We start from the raw sequence: 22083 nt of genomic DNA, 5'->3' as shown, positions 1-22083 counted from the left end.
TAATTCAATAAACTAATATAAAACAAAAAACATTGTACGTCTATTATTTGCTTATAAAACGAAAGAAACTTTTCGGACAATCTAATATATACATATTCTTTTCCTTAGATATTAAGAAAAGAATTGTAATTTCTTTAATCCTCGTTTAAACGAATGGAATTTAATATCAGAAAAATGTTTGTTCTATTATACAAACATTCTTGTGTCCTTACTAGGTTAGATATCGCAGGCTCATACCTGAAATTATTCGGCTCGCCGACGTTCCAATTTTCGAACGTGATTGGCCTGCCGTTCGCCATCCAGAAGAAAGTGCCTTCCTCAGCCTGATCGGTACCAGAGGTCCAAAAATGCTCGTGTCCAAGACCGAAGTCCTTAATATGTTTCTCCAGCCTGTCGTTTTCCTCCTGCGACGCTATACTCGCCAGATGCATTCCGTGATATCGACAATACTGGGACGCCCTGTACCAGTTGGCCTGTAACGAAATTAAAAAATGAAATCTACGATACAAGCGGATAGAATGAAATCTCGCTGAAGCAGAATTAAACGCCAGCCTCAAATTCATTATTGTTTTTCTTCTTTCGTTTCTTCCAATTTATTTTTCGCCTTCCCACTGTTCTGTCGTTGAAGTGAACGACAAAACGATGGATTCGGCTTTATTTATAAATATACACGCAGGTTGTCGCGCTTTGTTACGCCCCGAGGTTTACTATAAGCCGTGTTCCTAACCGTCTCCCTTGGTACTACAGAGTCGCAGACAGATCGTCTTACATGACCGGCGAGATATACACAAAGTAGCGATAAACGCATAGTTGTCGTCAAGCAGCGAGTTCTAGAAACATCGATTCGCCTTCGGTCCGTTATTTTATCTACACAAAAAAGGTGGCATACGTGATCATAGGCGCGAACGTTCGCGAGACCCGAGCGTGGTGGGGGTCGTCTCCCAGAGAAGACAAAGGACAAAATCGAAGGGCAGTCAGTGGCAAATGAGGATTCAAACCGAATGCATCGAGAAGTTCAGAGAAATATAATCGAGGTTGCTTAGTCACACGAATACGTCGAGAAATATTATAAAGTAGAGTCGAATTATAATAATAAACTAGTTGTATCATCGTTAAATCATTTATAACGTGTTAATTATAATTTTAAATATTGTTCAAAATAGAAGCTTATATTAACCCTGTTAATTCAGTGTTACAACCTTTTGAACTACCTCTGTTATCCTAATCGAAACAGGGGAACGACTGGTTCGCGGCGTCGACTATCAGAATCGTAGTGAGAATTTACGCCTCTCGGTGACGTGTTTCCTCGCGATCGCGTCTCTTCGCGAACGATCGTAACACGCTTTATTCGAGGAATTCGCTGGTCGTTTATCAATACGAATAAAACAAAACAGAGTAGAATATTTAAAAATTTATTTTAATCGTTCGAAGAAACTAGTCTAATCGAAAGTTTTCCTTACGTACGATCAATGTTGCTCGAGAAAATAGAGTGAGAAATGAAATATATTGTGCGATCGTGTATGATAAAATATTAGGTGAATGACGAGTGTCGGCTTTTAGGTGAATAATATGTGTATGCACCGATTCGAATGGTAATTAAACATTGTTATTGTGGAACAGGAATCGAGATAATTAAAAGAGACACTGGTTTGGACATTAACAATAATTGTTCGTTAAATTATGGACTGTGATATAATGGTAGTCCTTGTACATTTAAGCAGCAGAGACAGTTATGTACTGTATTGTATCATGGCAGAATTAATGCATCGCGTTCATATAATTAGATTAATTGAAATTCTTTTAAACTTGAAATGATCATGCCATATTGTGGGATAATGGCAGAATCTAATTAAGGTTGTAACAGGCCTTAAAATATTTTCGACATTAAATCCACTATTTTACCGATTATTACGCTACTGCACAAATGTGTTTGGACGCCATAGTTCACTTTTGGTACGATATATAATTTCATTTGAAAAATGCTCATCGAAAGACATAATAATACTTTTTACTCTTCGTTAGGATTTTTATGATGACAGAACACAACTGTTGTAGGCCAATTGATACAGAGCGTGCAAATAATTTTCGATTGAACATCGCAGTCGCTACATTTTTTAAAACAAATCAATCCCTTCGAATGACGATGAAACTTAACTGATAACTCTCAACTGACTCGCCAGCGATTTATTACGATGTTTCGTGTGACTGTAAACGTTCGACGAAACAAGACTCGCTTCTCAGATCGGAAATAAAATAATTTCATCGAACGTTTCTTTACATTCACAATGTCGGAACGTTCCACGTGAAGGATCATTTTTTCGATTCTGGGAGTATCCTTCGCCCTGTTAGCGCGATGTACGTCGGCGTCGATATTTTTCGGCGACAAGCATGCCAAAGACACGTCGTGTCATAAATTCGCGAGCGACGCCACGGCCTGGCCGAATGCGATTTTCGTGTCGATGCGGAGGAATGTTTTGTCGAGGTTGCCGGACCGGAGAACACGTTTCACCTCCGTACACGAAGGGAAACAGGAAAAGAGGGGAATGGAGAAACGCGAAAAATCGCGTGTAACCCGGCCGGAATGCAAATAAAGAGCGATAAATAGGAGCGCCTTTGCGATTGCGTCGACGTCGAGTCGTTCAAAATCTTTTCGTCCTCTTCCTTCATATCTTAGCGGGATGAAACTGTCCCGTTTCTATTTTACGCTTTACGAAATCGAATACTTTCGATATACGGTTTTGTTGCCTATTTTCATCTTCTCCTGTGTAAGTTACATCTTTACTTGGTTTCGTTATCGAAGGAACGATCAATGTGTATTCTTCGACTTTACTTTCATCGAGTTTCGCCCTATGTGAAAAGTCGAGATTTTATAATCGAAAATGAAATATACGAAATTAACTGTCATTTGACGGGCTGAAAATCATAGTGGCGCGAATGAAAATTTTGAAGAGTTTGGATTTAGTCGTGTACTTCGATTCTTGAATCTTCCTTAGTTTCTTAATTAATTAACTTTACGCTTTCTTCTTCGCCGCGATACCTTTTCGCGATTTGCAAAAGTATGATGAATATTTTGTACAGTAACGAACGCAGGACATTGTTCTATGAAAAAGCAGCAGTGATTCGACTTACACCACCGTGATTATCAGCCTTCCCTTCATTTTAGTATCGTAAATTCTTCAATTTTCTTTTATCACATTTTCCCTGCTTCCTTTAAATCTCGTTTGAAACAGATTTAGTGGTATTTTTCTTTCAAGTCGACTTTTTATTACGATACATACTCTCCAATCTTTGGAATATACATATATTATCGTGAAAAAGATACGTGAACTTATTTATGAGTATTTCCTTTTCTTTCATAATCTATCTAATCCGATATTATAGTTCGATTATAATTTATTTCATTGAAATTACAATTTTATTGTAAGTATTATTTTATTTTATTGCGGTATTCTTTGTTTTCGAAATGAGACAAATAAATTTTTCACATATTTTTCCGAGAAATAAGAATATTATAATCATAAGCCCTATTTTTAAATGTAATCAACTACCATTTCGATACTGCGTAATAGTAATGTAATAAATAAAATATTTATTTACTTAAAGAAGTCGGTATTTCTTTTATCCTAACGCGCTTTAAACTTCTAAGTGGAAGTGTACATAAAACGGATATACAAGTCTAGAAAGTATCTTAATTAGCTTAAATTAGTCAACATTCGTAATTCGTAGCTACCTAATTCCATTCTTTCCTTAGAAAAAATGGCAATGAAGATTTCGAAGAATGACAAATGTCTCCCTAATCGTTCATACTTTAACACGCAATCGAATTTATTCAAAATTACCATTTCGTGCGGATATCGACGAAAATACCGCTACTTTATAGTTGGAGAAGACAACGCAGACACTCGTTCCGTGCAGCAAATTGCCCATGGCAATCGATGAACGTGAAAAGAATTATTCGCGATCGCGTATACCGACGCAGCGTGTTTTCTCCTTTAATTGGCCTTTTACTTTGTCCACTGTGGTTAAAAGAACGAATGCGCATTAAGTCTATTTAAATGCTCTCGATCGTGCTCCTCGCGACTCGTTTCTCCTCGTTCTCGTTCCACCTGCTACAATTGCGAAGCTGTTTCTACATTTGTCGAAGCTCGTTTCGTGTTTACTTTATAATCAACTTTATAAATACGTACGTAAAAGATAATGTGTTTTTAGACATATAAAATGAAAAGGAGGAAATAATACGATCAGGCAATCATTATGAAATATTTAACAGTACCGTGAAATAATAATTACGATTTTAAATTGATCTCTAGCAGCATTTTTACGATCTTTTAAATTATTTGCGTAGTATACGTTTTATATTCAGAAGGATATTTCCATTCGATCGAATCTTTCTAATTAACTTTTTAAAACTTGAAATATTCAAAAATGAAAAATACCACTTCTTCATATCTGAAAGAACATTATTGCATCTGATAAAAAAAAAGAATGAAAAATAATATAAAAATTAAATATAACGATACGTATGCCAATAAAATTTTAATTATATTTAATTCTATTTCAAAATTCGAATTTCATTTCACGCGAAAGCGTCAACGAAACATATATTTTTCCTTCAAACGTTCCATCGAATTTCAATTCAAAACCACTTTATATTATGCCGAAATTTGTTAAAAAATTGTCTTGCCGGATTTTCGTCGTAATTCGTCACTGGTACGCCTTCCTGTACGAGTTTCGGTGTACCGCTGAGAGGAGAACTACCGGAGCGGCACGCTTCAGCACGAAAGTACGAGCTCAAAAAACGCGAGTGTAAAGCCGCATAAATTTCACCAGCCGGCTCCATTACGCCTGGCAAATGACCGCGCAACAAGCATTCTCGTATTTTACGCCCGATAGGGGAAGCGCAAAGAAACACGGATCCGCGACATTTGCATATTTCGTTTCCATTGAAATATCTCTAATATTACGCGTGTCCTATTCACGTCCGGCGAAATGGCTACTTTGTGTTCCATGCTTTAGAAGAATTTCACGTATTAAACATCAGTTTGTCTGCCATTGATTTGATGATCAAAGATGACTAGGGAGAAAGTTATGTTATTTCGTCGTAAATAACTACACGAGGTACCTACTTATAATCAAAAGTAGTACGATGAAAATAATAAAATAGTAATCGGTAGAAGCATACGTAATAAACTAGGAATAATTATCTATAAGAAAATATAATATAAGTAAATAAATATAATGATGTATCGGTTTGATGAGGATTTATTATTAATTAATCGCAGAAAGAGGCACTCGAAACTTGTCAAAATTCTAATCTTGAAGGAAATAAGAGAGACGTCGCGTTCATGAATTTTTGGAATTTGCAATTGCGTTTGGAATTTTTAATGCGAGTGGAAATAAGTTTGTAAAAAGATCGATCGTGTGATTTAACATAAAATTATTGCGAAAGTGAAATGAAAATATCTGCAATTTATCCTTCCATACTGAACGTTAAGTGCACTATACGTATATTGCAGAAGCGTGTTTTAAGTACATTCTTCTGATTTCTTACGTAATCCAAAGTCATTATTTCATCGACGATTTCGATAATTTGTAGACTGTAATTTTACATTCTCGTAATTCATTCCATTTTATTTTATTTTCACAATCTTCGAAATTCTTTCCAACATTTGTAAGATTCTTACAGTTTCGTAAGATTTGTACAATTTGTAAAAATACTTGTGGTTCGCCTCTGTAATGTAATTTTACTCTGTTATTTTAGAAATTAAATAGACCAACCGCTTAAAAAATTCAGTCATAGCTAGAAAATCATACTGCGAGCCTCGCGACAGGTCAAACGAATCTCGAAGAGAATTCCGATAACCACTAAAAAGCAAATACTCCGCGGTGTCAGGTAAAACGATAAAATAATAACCAAGACCATATTTCGACTAATGGTGTAACCAAAGATTTACTCGAGCAACAAACGAACAGACACCATCACAGCCCTCATTGTTTGCTGGCGAAACAAAAGGTGAACGGGTGCAGAAGGACGTTCGTCCCGGTTAATCCGATTACAGGGAGGATCGAGCAGCGCTCCTTTACGTTGTTGCGAAACGCCGTCATTTATCGCCGAAGAAACGCTTTACGTCACTTCCACCCACCGTTTCAGAGAGATCGTTGCAAGGCCGCGGACCGGACACGCCGTTGCCATTACAAAATCTGTCTTAATAATGCGGTTCCGTTTGCACGCGAGCCAAGGAAAGTAGGTGACTCGACTTGTGGAGCAACAACGGTCAAAGAGAGAGAGAGTGAAAGAGAGAGAGAAAAGTGATAGAGAGAGTTGTTCGATCGGTCGATTCATCTGGTTGCGTGAATCTCCATTTTCGGCTGGTTAACAATTTGAAAATGCCGTGCCACTTAATCGATTGAGTGACCTCAACTGAGCACTCTGTATAATCGGGAATTATTTAAAGATTGTGGATGTTTGTGGAAATACATGTTTTTATAGAGATAACCAATTAAATGGGATTCAAATAGAGATTCATTTCGCCTACTAAATATTGTGATGACTACTTTGGTTTGCATATTTTCTGTATTTTTGTGCATTAAGTCTATTTTAAATAGCTTTGTATTTTTAAACCCATAAAAAGATGCAGATTAATATAAAAATATTGTGATGACTACTTTGGTTTGCACATTTTCTGTATTTTTGTGCATTAAGTCTATTCTAAATAGCTTTGTATTTTTAAACCTATAAAAAGATGCAGTTTAATATAAAAATATTGTGATGACTACTTTGGTTTGCATATTTTCTGTATTTTTGTGCATTAAGTCTATTTTAAATAGCTTTGTATTTTTAAACCCATAAAAAGATGCAGATTAATATAAAAATATTGTGATGACTACTTTGGTTTGCATATTTTCTGTATTTTTGTGCATTAAGTCTATTTTAAATAGCTTTGTATTTTTAAACCCATAAAAAGATGCAGATTAATATAAAAATATTGTGATGACTACTTTGGTTTGCACATTTTCTGTATTTTTGTGCATTACGTCTATTCTAGATAGCTTTGTATCTTTAAATCCATAAAAAGATGCAGTTTATTTGTAGTTTGCTTTTAAAAGGATCAATCAGATTATTTTGACATGTTAATCGACAAAAATTATCGATCTCACTAGACGAATATAATTATCGATAAACTCTTGACTTCTACCTTGTTTAAAATAATAGCAAACTATTCCTTGGAGATTATTTTTAAACAAGCAAAGTAATAGGACGGTTCATCCTTAAGTAAGCGACCAAAATACTCCAAATATCCAACAAATATATGTATAAGTAAAGTTGATATGTTAATATTTAAAACTACTACATAAATTTTTACGTAAGATTATCCGAAGAATAAGAATTTGAAGTTTTGTGGCACTTTCACGAAAAAATAGAAAGTTTGCTGCATTATATATATATAATGTCAGGAAAAGGAAACTGTATTACATTTAATGATAAACAACAATAATAATGATATGAAATTTTAATTAATGTTATTTAAAATCGAAATGATAATTAACGAGCGCATGTACAGTAGCCACAATAAGTATCGGCGCATGGTATTGTATTTTCTATAGTACTTGTTAATTAATCAACTCTAAATATATTAAATTTCATATCGCTGAATAATATTTTAGCACGGCAAACGTATCGTCCTGAGTGAATAAATTTGCTTTTAAGTTATAGCGATAATTTTTTCTAGCAGATATATTCGCCCATAATTCTCCGAGTTCTTAAGCGATACTTCGACGATTTTACCTTCCAGGGAATTCGCGGTCGCCAACTGGGAGTCCTACAAGGGGTCTAGGTTAGAGGGAAAAGCGTGATAAAGTGGGTGACGGGTTTAAACTAGACACGAATACGTAATAAATGGGTTAATGGCACTTCTAGGCATCGGTCGTCGACGAGACGACGCTGTTCCTGTTTTAAGGAGATGGAATGGAGGTGAAATTGTGTGTCAAGCGGTGGGGAATGGGTCGTTGGAGATTTGAATGTGCAGTGGAATCGAGTTAAAGCGAGATCGCGTGTCTGATACTGACATAAAGTGGCCTCAATGCGAAAATATGCGTGGGAATAGCGAATGGAAGTGTAAAATTGCTTGTAGTATAATTACGATATAGTTTAAATATTTTAACTCCAATTTAAAGAATATTCGTGTGTACTTAAGAATCGGTATTTATCCTGCTGTTAGGACATTTTTCGAGAACTCGACGTTATCAAGATTCCATTCTAATCTCTCGCGCATACGGTAGACTTTCTCTTAAATGGTATTTGTGGAATTAAATCACTACCTGATTAAACGAACAGATATCATACACATATTATAAGTAGCTACAAAAGACATATGTTTGTATGTATGCGTGAATATGCACTGTATAAAATAAAGGATATATTTACATGTATTTGAAAATTTAATTCAACGCTATTCAATTCAATGCTCATCCGACTATCCTTTTCTACAAAGATATCACCTACACTGAGAAAACCTTTCCTATCTTGAACATATACGTAATGTATTTATATATAGACTACTATTTAAACTATCCTTACTCGTACTATTTAAAGTATGCTTTTCTATCCTCCTTTGTTTTTCTTTCAATTACATCACGATATCACCTTTCTGCTACATCGAAGTTCCTTTCACGACAAATATTCTGGACCATCAATAAGCTTAACGTCGTATGAAACGTATCGGTGAATTTTCTCTGAAAGAAGTTAGATGTATTCGGTTAAAAGCTCAAATAAGAGCAAGTGCACTGTATTTGCAAATCACGCTTGCGTAAAACGTCGGTTCTCCAAAAATAATCGAAGATCCTCAACTAGCAAGCATCGATAGAATACTTCCGCATTCTAGAAATATAAACGTCCCCACCTGTTCCTCTTAAAGAACACCTTTTTCTCCCTCATTTGACGAACGTGTGTCTATCAAACCGTTGTCTTCGACCAACCCGACAGAGAGCTCTCTTCCGTCAACGCAATCTGCTTGACAGAGGAATCGTTACGAGTCCACGAGGACAGTGATCAACAAGATCAATTTTCCGCGTTCTTTGCCGCGTGATACAAAGCATAGATATAGGGGATGGTCGCGTTCAGGTGAACAGATCGATAACAAGCCCGGTCTGGCGTTCGATGCACCGTAAAGCGCCAGTGAGACGGCAAGCGGGAAAGTTACGGGCACGGAAATAATTCGATAATGTCCGGTAGGCCGCGCCCGCCAGAGCAACTAGATAAATCAAAGTGACTGGCAGCCGTGATACCTTGAAGAAGATCCCCAGGTAGTATCTTTTCTCGCCGAGTTTCAACAGCGGCATCGTCCATCTTGATGCGGCCAGGTTGCTGCTGTGCTCGTCCACGCAGTTTGGACAGTCGTCTGTGGAAACAATGGAAATGTAAGCGTGGATCTGGTAGAAATCCCTGGCAAATTAATTGCACGCAAATCTCGACAAAAGATCAACGACACAATTTGGTTGAAGTTAAATTAACAGGGAAGTATGGTTTCACAGTCTGTGCCGATTGGTTTCATTGCTTACACACGGCTTGCAGATATTTCGTAAAAAGGCGATGTAGTGCCGAATACAAGAAATACGTAAAACGCTTGAAACTTATGGAACGGTGTAGCTTAAGAGCGTTTTCTCCGAATGTGCTAAATGTGCTTCAGTCCCTTATTCAAGGTTTTCATTCAGTTGTCTTTATTATTTCGTGCTAAGTTGCAGTTTGTACAACGAATAAGAGATAAGGTTGCTGAAGTAAGTATTTACAGTATTAGACATCGAATTTAACAGCGTATCTAATACAGAACTTGTTAAAATAACAGAGTTTATTCTTTTTTCTTTGTATAATTACCAGGAAGATATAAACGCTTTTGGATACAATTTATGTTGACTTTTATTAGAATCGAAACATTGGCTTATTCAGAAACTTCATGATACTGTCGACGGTTAATTTACTTTATTCCATTTTTTACATTGTATATTCGACGATGATTCAAAAGTATTATTTGTTGCTTCTAATTGGATATGAAACGTGTCGATTAAAGAGATCAAATGCGTAAAATCTGACACCTAACGTTGCTCCTTTTTGGATCGAAATAATCCACGTGGAGAGGCAGAAATAAACAGATATCTCTCCACCGCAACGGTATCGTTAATAATCGTGTTTGCCACCGTTTACCTTCGCTAACTGAAGGTTTCTTTCCGACGTTCCTCTTAATTCACGTAATAGATTTCTCTGTTGAATGCTGGTTGCGAGAAAACGGAATTACAAGCGTTCACGGGGGGTCAGACCGACTTGTTACGTAATGCGGAAGAGTCGATGCTTTGGTGGCTCGAGACGCGTAACGGTTCAAGGAAAAGCCGACGAGTGAAAATTCCATTATTAAAGGCACGATCGCCCACCTCTTTTGGCCGTGCTTTAACGAACCATTATATCGCGGCATAATTCTCGCCGAGGGCGAAAGTTTTAATGTTCCCGGCGATAAAACACGCCTATGGAAATAAGGAACTTAACGAGAACTTTCGGATAATATAGACTGTAAAATGAACGTGATTCCGAGTGCTCGGCTCGCCGCATAAATAATATCGCCATGAACCTTCGCGACTCAATCGAGTACAGTGTTGGAAAAATAATCGGAGAAAATAGTATCGTAAAATTTTGTTAGCTTTTGTTTAATGAGATATTTCTCCAGATTCTTTTTCCTACCTTTGCTGGTTATTGAAAGAATTTTATGTAAACTCAGGATAACGAGTTGTTTTTCATTTTCGTCTGGTAGCGTTGCGTCATAGGTAGTTAAGAAAGCTCAGGTTAGTCTCGTGTTAAGTTACTCGCATTATTCGTGGCGTAAAAAAGTGACAAATAAAGTGACGGATTAGTTGACGATTCAGGTAAAGTGACACGGGAAATAATCACTTGTTAACCGACGAAGTTTTTTGTATTTCTGATGTAACGAGACTCTGTTGCGCGTTAATTTAGTTGTTATTAATTTAGTTGTATTAGTAACTAGTTCGTCGTGGGTAATGCAGAGTGTAACAGGATGCGTGGTACGACTATACACGTGGTGTATAAAATAAACTGAAAAAAAGAAAAACGTAATCCGTTTTCAAGAAAATCGAGTTTAAAGCTTAGAAGACACTTTTAATTGCGAACAAGGAATTTGAATAATTCTATACGAAATACACTTTGTGGCACAAATGTAAACGATAGCATTTATGACATGAACTGGAGAATATAAACTAGGATGAATTAGTCTAAAATTATATAACTTAATCCAAACTGTTGCAAATTTTGATAACGATATTTTTTTTCTAGGGAACGATATTTATCGTCGTTTTTTAATTCGTTTAGTACCTTAAAATTTTCCAGGGATACAAAGAGATTATTTATATCAGTCCGATGTTTCTTTTTAAGGAAACTGGTTTTAAGGGCGGTTCCGTTAACAAAGGAGATGAACTTCTTAATTAACACGAAGAAACGAAGTTAATTAGTCTAGGCAGTTGGGATAAGATAAAAACGCCGAATGTACTTTCTATAAGATGTCTTCTTTAGAGTTTTAAATTGCGCTGTTACGGTAATAAGGGAAAATAATTATACGGCGAGAAAGATTTGTTTGTTACGAAAAATAAAGAAAGATAATTCTACCGGCAAGAATTTATGTAGGACGTGCAAAGAAAGAGAGAGAGAAAGAAGTTACGTTCTTCGTCTTACGTAATTTCGTCGACAATTTTTCGGCGGCAGGTGTAATCGATCGAGGTAAATTTCTCTTCGATTCATTACACCACCTGGTGTCGTTTTATTAACGTTTAATGTTATGTAAATAACATGGAGACGTTGTAGTTTCACTTCGTTTTCATCTTGTTTTTTATGCGCTTCGCACGAGGTCACATGGCAAAGTTATTATAAGAAGCTTTTAAATAGAAGCTCATCCAGTCTTCTAAATAAGACAAAAAAATAAATGAGAGTAAGACCGTCATATTATAAACGAATGGAAATAAATTCTTATAAATTATAGAAGGGACTGTTAACCATTTAAAAGTGTAATTTTATTAAACTGTGAAATTTTCTAACGCTATTTACACTACGTAAGATTCTTTGGGATGGCTAACCATTTCCCTGCAAATGAACCAACGATATGGTTAACCAACAATGTAGAGTATAATACTATACATAATACAATGTATAATACTGTTATCAATAATACTATCACAAACATACAAATTTTGATTCCTACTAGACACAACTTTTAAAAACGTCACATGAAAATTCACATCTGGACATATCTGAGACCAGCAAGTCATTAAGCATGATTGCAAAAAGTACAGTAAACATTATTGCAACAAAAAAACATTGCTACGTGACTGATCTCTCTTCCTTCCACGAAAGAACAGCGACAAAACACTCCTGTCAAGTTAACAAACGCGCTACTCGATCTAACAGTTCATTAGCAAACCCAATAAACTCCCAAAACGTTCAAATATTTCACAAACCTCCTGGAAACGATCTCCAGGCACGCAAAATCACAAAAAAAGCGCGTGTCGTGCCACAGCGTCATAAACGAAACATCCAATTTCCGTAACACGGCCACGACGGTATCCATCGACCTAATGAATTCACTGTGGCGAGCGGACGTTTCCAAATTCCCAAAGAGAGGGAGGGGGGGGGGGCAGATCTCTTGGTTCCGTAAGACAATTTCTCAACGAGAAGGGGGCCATGCATTTTAACAAGATCTCGGCTCGGTTCCGCCGCCGGTTGTACACGATCGAGTCACTCATTAACCTTTCAATTATCCTTTACCCAGCCAACCGCCGCGATTAATCCATCCAACAGGAACTACTTGAAAATTCCGAAATTCTCATCCTCGTCGGCGTCTCAAGGCGTCGCTCTCCGTCTACTTTAATCAGATTTAGAAACGAAAGCGTAAACGGATATTCTTTCGCCGTTTGGTGATCTTTCGTTCAATCAAAAATCGAACATCCGAACGTTCTGAGAATCTTCTAAGAATGCTTTTACTTATTGGAAATTTGATTCAGTTTGAAAGACCGAATAAAACTGGCGACGCGCGATTTCTCGACTACTTTTTGTAAAAAACGAAACGCATCATTTCGCGTGATTTAACAAAGTAAGAAGAAAAAAGAAGGAAAGAGGAAGAGGAAGACGATGATGGGAAATCTGTTAAAAAGAGGAAAAGGAAATAGTACGGGATACTCACATTTTGATATATTAGGTTGTCCGAAAAATATTTTTCGTTTTATAAAGAAATAACAGACGCACAGTGTTTTCTGTTTTATATTAGCATATTGAATTATGCACGAACATAATAATAGAAATATAACGAAATGGATCGTACCTAATTCAATGATAAAAATAATATAAGATAAAAATAATGTAAAATAATATAAAACAGAAATTGTTGTTCGTCTATTATCACCTTATGGAACGAAAGAAACTTTTCGGACAACCTAATTTCAATGGAAAACTTACTTCTGGCTACCAAATTTTTGCTACTTGTCGAAAATAATATACAGTTTATGCGATTGTAAATTTTACGAACACGACTAAACAAATAGATTTTGTCTCACTTACCGAATGTTATAAAGATTATTGCGCCGTAGATATTTTAGGTATACTATATATGTACGTAGCAATGTTACATTATTAGTTTGTAGGTAACAGTATGATTTATACAATATCGTTTGCACTCACGCGAAATCGAATATAATACTCCGTTTCGCGTATTCGTTACTCACTACTTCTACGACACAACAACACAACGATCTTCACACGTCAACGATAAATTCAACTCTGACTCTCTCAACTCTCGTTACAATGTTCTCCATGCTCACTTTTTTCCTAAACATACCTTGGTAACGCTCACAACACTCTTTCACAACGCTGATAAACAATTACCCCTCACACCACGTCCTTCCCTGATGTCACACTATGCCACATGTATATTATACGCGCTCTGTGTATTTCTGCACCTTTTAATTTCTCATAAATGCATAAAGATTCGCAGTTTAACAAACTAAAGCGAATTAAATTATCTTTACGCAAATGAACGTAATCTTCGTTATAAAAAATAGGATTCGTTAGCTTGATCTAAACACACGAGCACAAGACTAACGAGGCAGCCGGCTCGAGTAATCGGGCGAGATAATGGAAGAAAATCGGCCGACGATAAGAAAGTCAACCCCTTGAAAACTTAGACGAGTGTGGTGTTCTTTGGTTCTTGCCACGAAGAAAAGGCACACAGCTACGATAGTGGACGAGCAAAAGCCCTTCTCAGTTTCGTCGACGGACTAATTAGGACGAGCGTTCTGCATATTTTAATAATCGCTTCGTTAATCGTCGCGCACCGGTCCATGACGTCCTGGAATACGTCTCGTGGCATTAATATTCAACGGATCTCTTAATAGACACCAACCATCTCTTATTCTCCGTCTCATTCTTCTTTCGATTTTTTCCCCTGGAATCGCGCGAAAACGTCCCTCCCGGGACTAGTCTACTTGCGTAGAGTTCCCATAAAAATATGTAGCAAAGATGGAGTTGGTAAAGGAAGGTTATTAGCGAGACAGTCTTTTTAAGCGGGGTCAGAGGTCGAGGGTCGTTAGCGGTTGCATTCTAAAACGATTTTCTAGGAATTCTTGGGCGACGAATAGTTGCTTGATGTTTGCCTAGTATTAACACGCTCACTGTTGATGATATAAGATATTTTGGTTATTTTGGTTAAGGATCTTTGTCGCATCTTGCGCGCCAGTGTTATCATATAATAAATAGATACGTATGTTTATGTATTTACGGGATATTTACATAAATGTAGCGGAATGTGCGAAATGTGTAGAATATGGGAAAATGTATAGAATATTCAGAGTAAATATTATATTCAGGCGATGATAATAGGCGTTGTAATACTACTTGGATAAACTCAAATTTGAAATAGCTCGAGCGAAGAATTTGTCGATTTACAAAACTCTTGCGATTAGCGAAGAATAGGGAACGAGTCTGATAATTTCGATGAAAAATTGTGAAAGTTCAGATGTCAGCAACTGATCGCATGCTGGGAAATTTACCACCAGTACACGCGTGAAATTCTATTTACAGCCATAGCCTCTTGTTTCACGATGAAAAGGGGTCGGACGGGAAAATGAATATTTAGTTGTTCTCGAGATTTCATTTGGGAGATTGATTGGTTTTAGAAATAGCGTTACGAGACAATTTCACACGCATTGTCTCCGCAAAGATACGAAGAGTCCATAGTAAATCTATTTATAAGTATTTGATTAAATTGTGTATATTATACGTGTAAATATTTTTGCTATTTATCAAATCACGATCTAGGAAAGTGAAGATCGTATAAGTGTGTGTCTGACTTTCTAGAGATTTACATTTTTTGAAAAAAATTTCAAGTCGTAAATTCGATAGTTTCGCGCGTCATTTCTTAAATATCTAATTTTTAATTAAATTTCCTATAAATTAAATTTTAATTCTTACGAAAGAGAAATTATTTTAGTGCTTCGTTGGTACGATATTCGATGAAATTCCACTCTATAAAACACGTGTGTGTGTGTCAAAGAAACGGAGAAATAGGTGGGCACGTTTTTAAGGTGTCCCAGAAAATGAATTCAGACCTTGAATACCTCGTACGATCATTTTTGGAGAAATCGTGGTTCTGTCCACGTTTCACGTGTCCAATACACGATACGCCTGTTCGATACAAAGCCAAGTACGTGATATGAAACAAGCTTTGCGTTCCTCGCCACTTTGTGATCTTTTCCAGTGGCGCATAATAGAACCGAAACTTCGATCGATGAAAATATTCAATACGCGTTAGGCGAGGGAAAAATACCATCGTGAAGTGATGTAACGGAAAAACGAGTAAAAGTGAGAGGAGCCAAGGATGATTGCGCGATAGTCCAGGAAGATCGACTTCGGGAAAAAAGAAAGTTTACGAAGGAAGCAGAGTGAGCGCACTAAAAATAACTTCAGAAAATTCCTATTACGTAAATATGCTAACACGTAATAGCAATGTGAATTTATTTTTCAAAGTTTCATATTCAGAATGGCTACAAATAAATTTTTATGTCGAAAAAGTACAAAAGTTTAAATTGAAATTCTATTTAGAAGAATAAATCTTGGATGTCAGTCTCGTTAAAATTTTATGTTTATCAGAATGGAAATAACGTCAACGTTGTGTTGTAAAATAGAGCAGGTAGGAAATATAACAATATAACACGTATAATATATTACAATATATCGGTTACATTAATTAGGTAGTATATTACCTCGATTACGTCGATAATAAAATATATAACATACGTGATACGTGAAACATATTTCCTCGTGAATAAGATTCCGAAGAAGATCACATTTTTAAACACGTAAAATATTTACCCAGAAAACCGTAAACTTAACGATATTACGCAACAACGTATCTCATATTTCATATTTCCCTATGAACAAGATTCTACTTACGTATCTACGTATTTATCGAGGAAAGCCTAAAATTGAGATACTACGGAGAAATATTTTTCCAAATTAATTATTTTTCCAATCGAACTGTTATCTATTTGAAATTATTCATCTAATGCCACCATTTCAACGATCTACCTCTATCATCTACCAAGATTTTCAGTTTAAATCAGATACAAGAGCTAATCGATTCGAGCAAGACCTGCTTAGCTTCTCTGGTCATGTTGCGTGATAACGCAATGCTTTGAAATGACCGATATCGGCAAGTAACAAATCGCGAGAAAATCCATCGCGTGAATTTACAAATCCACGGCAAGGCTATTAGCGGCCTTTAAAGCGGCCTTGATTTGTCGGTTGGGATTAGGAACCAAATCCATGGGAACAAAACATATTATATATATTATAATACTTATTGATCATAGATCGAACATATCGCTTCTTAATTCGCTTCTTTCCGTACCCGAAGAATAAGGAAGGAAAAGAATCGACTATTGACATTGAGAATTGTAGCATAAATTCTCGTATAAACACCACTTGAACACTCATGAACCGTTTAAGAGAATTTTAACGTTAAAAGGAAATTCAATGTGAATTGAATTTTAGTCGATTGAATTTTAATGTTAACAAGTACGCAGTGAAGTAAAAGTTGCATAAATTGAAAGGCTAGAGTAGGATAATTTACATATTGATTTGTGAAGGTGAAAAAAATACATTAAAATAATAGATATTTTAAAGAAGCGGAATTCTATTACACGGAGCAAAAATATAAAAAATTTCTATGTAGTTGAAAACTGAAAACAGTTTATCTCTGTCATAGTACTTTGATACTTCGATTTCTCAGAAACTTTATAAAATAGAATTTCGGTTGAAGAGGCAATACTGTTGAAAGAATATGAATATCATTTTTTATAAAATTACCTTTCATTGCAGCGTGATATAAACTTGAGAATATTTTAATATAATATAGCTAATAACTGTTAAAAATATAATAAATCGGTCAGCGACGAACGAATTTATTCGCTTCTCCATAAAACTGCAGTTTATAAGTAAGTAATTTAATGATGTAATTTATTCAAATGCGAATCACGTCCAGACGACGGTGCATGTTAATTAGAGCGGTTGCTCGATTATCGAGCACCTGTTTGTTGTTAAACGTCAGTATCTTCGTATATAACGTGATCATTAACGTGTTAATACGCTTGAATCTCCGAATAATTGTCGTAATTAATGTGCGCGTTACAAAAGTTGGCGTGCCTCGGCATCGAAACGATCGCCGATCGTCCAGCGGATTCAACTTGCACGCCAGCTATTTTGGAACGCGTCCAATCGGTCAGCCTGTAATTTTATGAGCAATAATTAACCTAATTTACCGTTGATTACAACGAAATGCCACCCTTCTCTTCCCGCAAAACGTGTACACGAGAATTGGTCGCATTAAAAATTTCAATCGCGTATTAACGAAAGATAATTCTCAAAACAAACGTGTTCGTAATAATTAATTAACAATATATGCTTGAAAGCTATTATATAAATAAATATTTGTTTATTTTTTCATCTCAGCCTTAAAAGGTAATTAGTCGACTCTGAATAATAATAAATCACGCTAAATGATAGAATTCAAAATTAATAAAAATAAAGCAATTCCGATTAGGTGGGTCTCAGTTCTTGCAAGTATAGATATTAGGTTGTCCGAAAAGTATCTTTCTTTCGCAAACGTGTCTTTTACAACAGTGAACCTTCGTACAAACGTGAAACTAAGTCTGTGAAATGTCGAGGTGTTTGTCTCAACAGAACAAAATGGATCTTACGTAATTCGACAAAATAATATGAAACAAGAAACGTTGTGTGTCTATTATTTCCTCATAAAACGAAAGAAACTTTCCGGACAACCTAATATGACGTAATTTATTTATCTAATTGATAGAAATGAAATGACACGTACAGAAACTGAGATTCCTAAGCAAAGATACTTGTTGCATCTAAGTCTAAGAGATCGGCAAATCAAGGGATAATTCAGTTCATCGTCACGGATTAACAGGTTGATAATTCGCAACGATAGTACTCGCATATTGTCAGTTTAACGAGTTTATCTAATTACAAGTGTATAATACAGATGCTTAATAATAGTTGTGGCACAAGTTTTAATTAGAGTTGCGGCATCTTGTTAGAGATAGTACTCGGTGCTTGATAATAATTAAACAACCCTGCTAATGATTAAACTATGATCAGAACCGATGATTATGAAGCGTAACAGTGAAGCGAAACGAAGTGTGTAGCGAGTATAGTAAAGCGTAGTAAGTTGGTATAATTTGAAAAAAAAAAAAAACTATTTGCAAGTATCACTTGGTTATTTCATTTCTAAATTAACCGCCTTGGAATGTAAGGTTTTGGAAGTTGGGTGATTTCTAGATTTCCAATTTATTGAGTTCGACAAACTCTAAGAAACTTTCAAACTGTAGAACTCGAGGACTTTGTAGATTTAGAATTTCTGGAATTCGAGAAATTCTGGCAAAGTTGCTAACTTTGGAACCTTGGAGATTTGTAGACTCGAAGGTCCTTACATTCCACAAATCTTGACAAATGTTACACGTTAAGAATTTCAAGCAAAAATATCAAGGTAAATCTTTCAATGATCGAAACACATTTTCTCGTCTCTGTTATAGGAGTATGTTTATCGCGTGAAAGAACATTGATAGAAGTTCGCTGTAATGCAACTTGTAGCTTGTTGCAGGAGCTTCGTATCGCGTAGAGTGATCGAAGACATCCCGAAACGAAACAATTCTGCCGAATTGAACCGGTGAACAAGAGAAAGCCGTAGGATCGCTTCATGGGAATGGAAAAGGCAGGTTTCCATCTGACGTTAAAAGAGCCGGAATTGAGTTACGGAATTGAGACTCAGAGAAACGTACGTAAGCTGTGCCACGTCCGTGTTTGTGTGTGTGCATGTACATGTGCCCAATCGTAAGACATGAAAATCAAAATCTAGTTACAATTGTTGGATCAAGTAATCGTACATATTTGTAAATTATATATATATATATATTTATCTACTGCCATTTCTTGGTGACGAGTATACTCGTCAAACACAGAGTACGTGTAGCTGTCGTAATATGCAACTAAATTGCGACGAAACGACTGTTTCTATTTCTTAATGTTATTATATATATTTATCATGACACAAAACAGTTTCTGTGAATAAATTCTTTGATGAGTTCTGTAGAAAAATTTAAATATAATACTAATTTTATATAAATCTTAAAAACAAGGAGAAACGTTCTTTCGTGTTCAAATATCATATATTAACAATTAATTCAAGCAAATGTAAGTAACTATACACATATAAAATACTTCGAATTCAAATATAACGATACATTAAAGAACAAAAAATACTTAGGAAAATTAATCATTCTGTCTAAAGTATCGTAGATTCAGGTGACGAGTTGATTGATTAACAGGTTAAAAATAACTCATTACTGACACGCACAAAAATCAATGAAACACGGATTATTTCGAGACACGAATATAAGAACTTAATGAAGAAACTTCTTAAGAAATTAAATAGCGTAACGATCACATGACGTTGAACGCAGGTCTCGATACAGCATGATTGCGTTAAAGCTAAGTCCACACTGACAGACAATTGTCCGTAGACACGTGTCGCGGCCAACCAACAGTCTGTGATGGGAAACTCGCAGAAAGACAGATGTTGATTGACTGCGACACGTGTCTACGTACAATCGTCTGTCAGTATGGACTTAGCTTAACTCAACCGCAAACTCAATTTTCTTTTCCGTTCCATTAACTTTCGCAGAATGCTTCGTTCTCGCTACATTATTCTCAAAAATCAAACCTAACAATGAACACGCAACGTATTTTCTTTTGCAATCTCGTTATTATAATGCTCTTATAGAATTAAATGTCTTATGAATTATAAAAGGAAGTTGAGTTTAATAAACATTGTATAATTGTGAATAAGAAGATTTCACCATTAAAACGCATTTATCATGATTGTACTTCTTTCATTTCCGTCGAAGGCAACGATTACGTAACAATGCAGCGAATCTGCCTCTATCTTGATGAATAGTCGCGATGTGAATGGTTCGTTCTAAACTGGTAAGGCTATTGGATATTAGAAACTTCTCAACTTTATACCAACCTAACTTAATTGGTAAAAGCCGAGTTCGCCACGGAGGTATTTATCCAGCTATTTATCTTAATTCTTCGCGAAGCTGACGCGTCAGAGGTGAGCGCATCCCAGAAGACGCATGCAGTAGAAAATTGAATCTGACTAACACACCGGAAACATTCTGGCACGATAGCTGCGGAGATGCTTGAAAGGTGGCGCGGGCTTTTTAAAGGCAACTCGAAAATTCTTTCGACAAGCGGAAGATTATTCGAGAAACTCGAAAAACGAAGTTGAAAGTTTCGCCTAAGTGGGTCGGTCCTGGCCTTCCCAAAAACGTCTCTATTGGAAACCTGTCTTATATCATTTGGAACGTTGCATAAGTTTGCCAGAGTGGCGGAAAATGGCGAGGATATTGAAAGAACTTGGTGTGCCTCGTACAGAGAGTGTCGTAGTCGCAGTTTACGAAACGTTGTAGATAAAGAACAAGTTACATGACGTGGTAACGCTTTTTGAAATTTTTCACACCGCTATAGTCGTAACATTTTTATGTCTCGTTTCAATAAACGGTAAGACAGTTATATTTAATATATCGACAGAATCTTCGTCAAAAAATTAGAACGAAAAATCACGCATATCGGCAACAATTAATTGCATCTTTCCTGGAACTTGTAAAATTTGTTAAATACGATAGAAAATACGAAAATGATTCGCAGAACGCGGCAGAGTCGCGTTTCAAATACGCTCAATAATAAATATACGTGCATCGATGTTCATTAAAAATTCGACATGTACAGGGTGTACCAAATGGTCGGGGAAATACTTTAAGAGCATATAATAGTCATCAAAACAAGCAGAGAAGTTTTAATAAACACCAAAACCATTAGTAGTAGACAAAACCATTAGTCCAAAAACCATTAGTTTCGAGCTTATGAGATGTTCAATATACCCTCCGTTCATTTCAACACGCAATTCGCCACGTTTTTCCATAGAATCACGCACGAGTTGAAAGATTATTTCTTGGTAACAGTTTTCGATTCGTTGTGTCCAGTTACCGAATTCTATAATTCAGTTACCAAAGCGACTGATCTATCGCACACTGTACCTTTTAAATGTACCCGTAGATAAAAGCCCACCGGATATAGATCGGGTGAACGAGTCGGCCATGTCATAGATCTACCACGTCCAATCCATCTTCCGAAAAACGTTAGGGTCTGTTATTCCATTCCAGGTTTATAGTAGGAAACATAACTCCAAAGCTAATGGTTTCTGAATCCATGTTTATTAAGACCTTTTTGTTCGTCCCGATGAATACTACGTTCTCTTAAAATTTTACCCCAAATTTTCATACATCCTGTATAATTACCATATAATACCCAGTACGATGTCCTGTATAAGCGTAACCTTTAGAATTTTCTTTTTTTTTTTATTTAATATTTCACATTCACAATTTGTCCAATTTGGACATTTG

General features: G+C 36.0%; 1 protein-coding gene across 8 annotated transcripts in view; it reads right to left on the bottom strand.

Moving 5' to 3' along the window:
- The window catches only part of LOC138181441 (uncharacterized), a 208517-nt gene that overhangs the window by 2038 nt on the left and 184396 nt on the right, over window positions 1-22083 (bottom strand). For all 8 annotated transcript variants that reach the window (XM_069116228.1, XM_069116264.1, XM_069116235.1 and 5 more), the window contains 2 exons: window positions 9286-9398; window positions 238-473 (listed from right to left, as the gene is read on the bottom strand). In XM_069116228.1, coding sequence (XP_068972329.1) covers window positions 238-473; window positions 9286-9398 — 349 coding nt within the window. The remainder of the gene's footprint in view (window positions 1-237; window positions 474-9285; window positions 9399-22083) is intronic.

This window comes from Bombus flavifrons, chromosome 1 (genome assembly GCF_040668555.2).
Source record: "Bombus flavifrons isolate JBK064 chromosome 1, iyBomFlav1_principal, whole genome shotgun sequence".
Taxonomy (NCBI): domain Eukaryota; kingdom Metazoa; phylum Arthropoda; class Insecta; order Hymenoptera; family Apidae; genus Bombus; species Bombus flavifrons.
This window is presented reverse-complemented; position numbering and strand designations above follow the sequence as displayed.